This window comes from Colobus angolensis, unplaced genomic scaffold (assembly GCF_000951035.1).
Source record: "Colobus angolensis palliatus isolate OR3802 unplaced genomic scaffold, Cang.pa_1.0 Scaffold3142, whole genome shotgun sequence".
Taxonomy (NCBI): Eukaryota; Metazoa; Chordata; class Mammalia; order Primates; family Cercopithecidae; genus Colobus; species Colobus angolensis.
This window is the reverse complement of record NW_012116425.1, coordinates 1-1,337: the sequence shown is the minus strand read 5'-3', so window position 1 is coordinate 1,337 and position 1,337 is coordinate 1. Positions and strand designations below refer to the sequence as shown.

Genomic DNA, 1,337 nt, shown 5'->3' with positions numbered 1-1,337 from the left:
CATCTCCTTAGATCCAGGAATTAAAATTTTAATGGGCGTGGTGGCGGGCGCCCGTAGTCCCAGCTACTCGGGAGGCTGAGGCAGGAGAATGGCGTGAACCCGGTAGGCAGAGCTTTCAGTGAGCTGAGATCCGGCCACTGCACTCCAGCCTGGGTGACAGAGCGAGACTCCATCTCAAAAAAAAAAAAAAAACAAAAAAACCCTAGAGTTTTCAACAACTTGTTCAATTCCAGAAAGAAAATATTGTTTTGATTTTACTTTAGGAAGAAGTTTACAAATGGAAGTTACTTTTACTTAATAATTCAAAATAGTCAAAGGAATAAATTACTATATCGTTTTTGTACAATTGAATAGATTTCACTTTAATTTGGAACTATTCTATTGGTTATATAGTCTGCCTATGTCTCTGTAAAGTGTACCTAGTATAACACTGGAAGAGTGATTTCAATCTTAGGAAAGTTTTGAATAACTGGTGCTATAACGTTCTATTATGAAAAATGTTTTATAGTCTTATTTATTGTGTATTAGAATGAGAAACCAGAAGCACTGCTATGGGTGTGTCATAATGTTTTTTTAACAAGGGAAGTTTAAAGACCTTTTTTGTTTTTATTGTTGTAGGTTGCAAGACAACAGACAGTTCAGAGGCAGGGACAACAGATGGGGGTGGCCAAGTGACAATCGATCCAATCAGTGGCATGGACGATCCTGGGGTAACAATTACCCACAACACAGACAAGAACCTTACTATCCCCAGCAATATGGACATTATGGTTACAACCAGCGGCCTCCTTACGGTTACTACTGATAGAAATGTTGGCAGCTTTTAGTAAAAGCATTTACTCTGTTACCATGACAAAAGTTTGGGTGTCTTCTGTTGGTCATAGTTTTATATCTGATTTTAGAGAATGGATTATTGATTTTGTGGAAGTTGAGACTTTAAAGAAAAATAGATCTTACTTGCGAGATGCAATGGTTGCTGGGAATACCTGAAATTGTGGATTATATTGCTTGACTTCTACCTCAGAATCTTCTTTGTTTCATGACTTAATAGTGCTATGAGTTTGGTATATTATTTGACCTCTAGGAGTTCTTTGTTTTACACAGAAATAAAAATTTTTAAATAGAAAATGCTTACTTTTACTTTGTAAGGTAAGAGAGGATCCATATACTTAGATGTGCTCATTTCTAAAATTCTAGAGGTTGGGCCAGGCGCGGTGGCTCAAGCCTGTAATCCCAGCACTTTGGGAGGCCGAGAAGGGCGGATCACGAGGTCAGGAGATCGAGACCATCCTGGCTAACACAGTGAAACCCCGTCTCTACTAAAAAATACAAAAAAC

General features: G+C 38.3%; 1 protein-coding gene across 1 annotated transcript; it reads left to right on the top strand.

The window, feature by feature from the left end:
- Nucleotides 1-577: 577 nt before the first annotated feature.
- Nucleotides 578-1,128, top strand: LOC105518221 (RNMT-activating mini protein-like; the record flags this gene model as incomplete). The annotated part of the gene is made up of 1 exon (XM_011951118.1): nucleotides 578-1,128. A coding segment is annotated over one exon (228 nt), but the record flags the coding sequence as incomplete, so codon positions are not given.
- Between the last annotated feature and the right edge of the window lie 209 nt (nucleotides 1,129-1,337).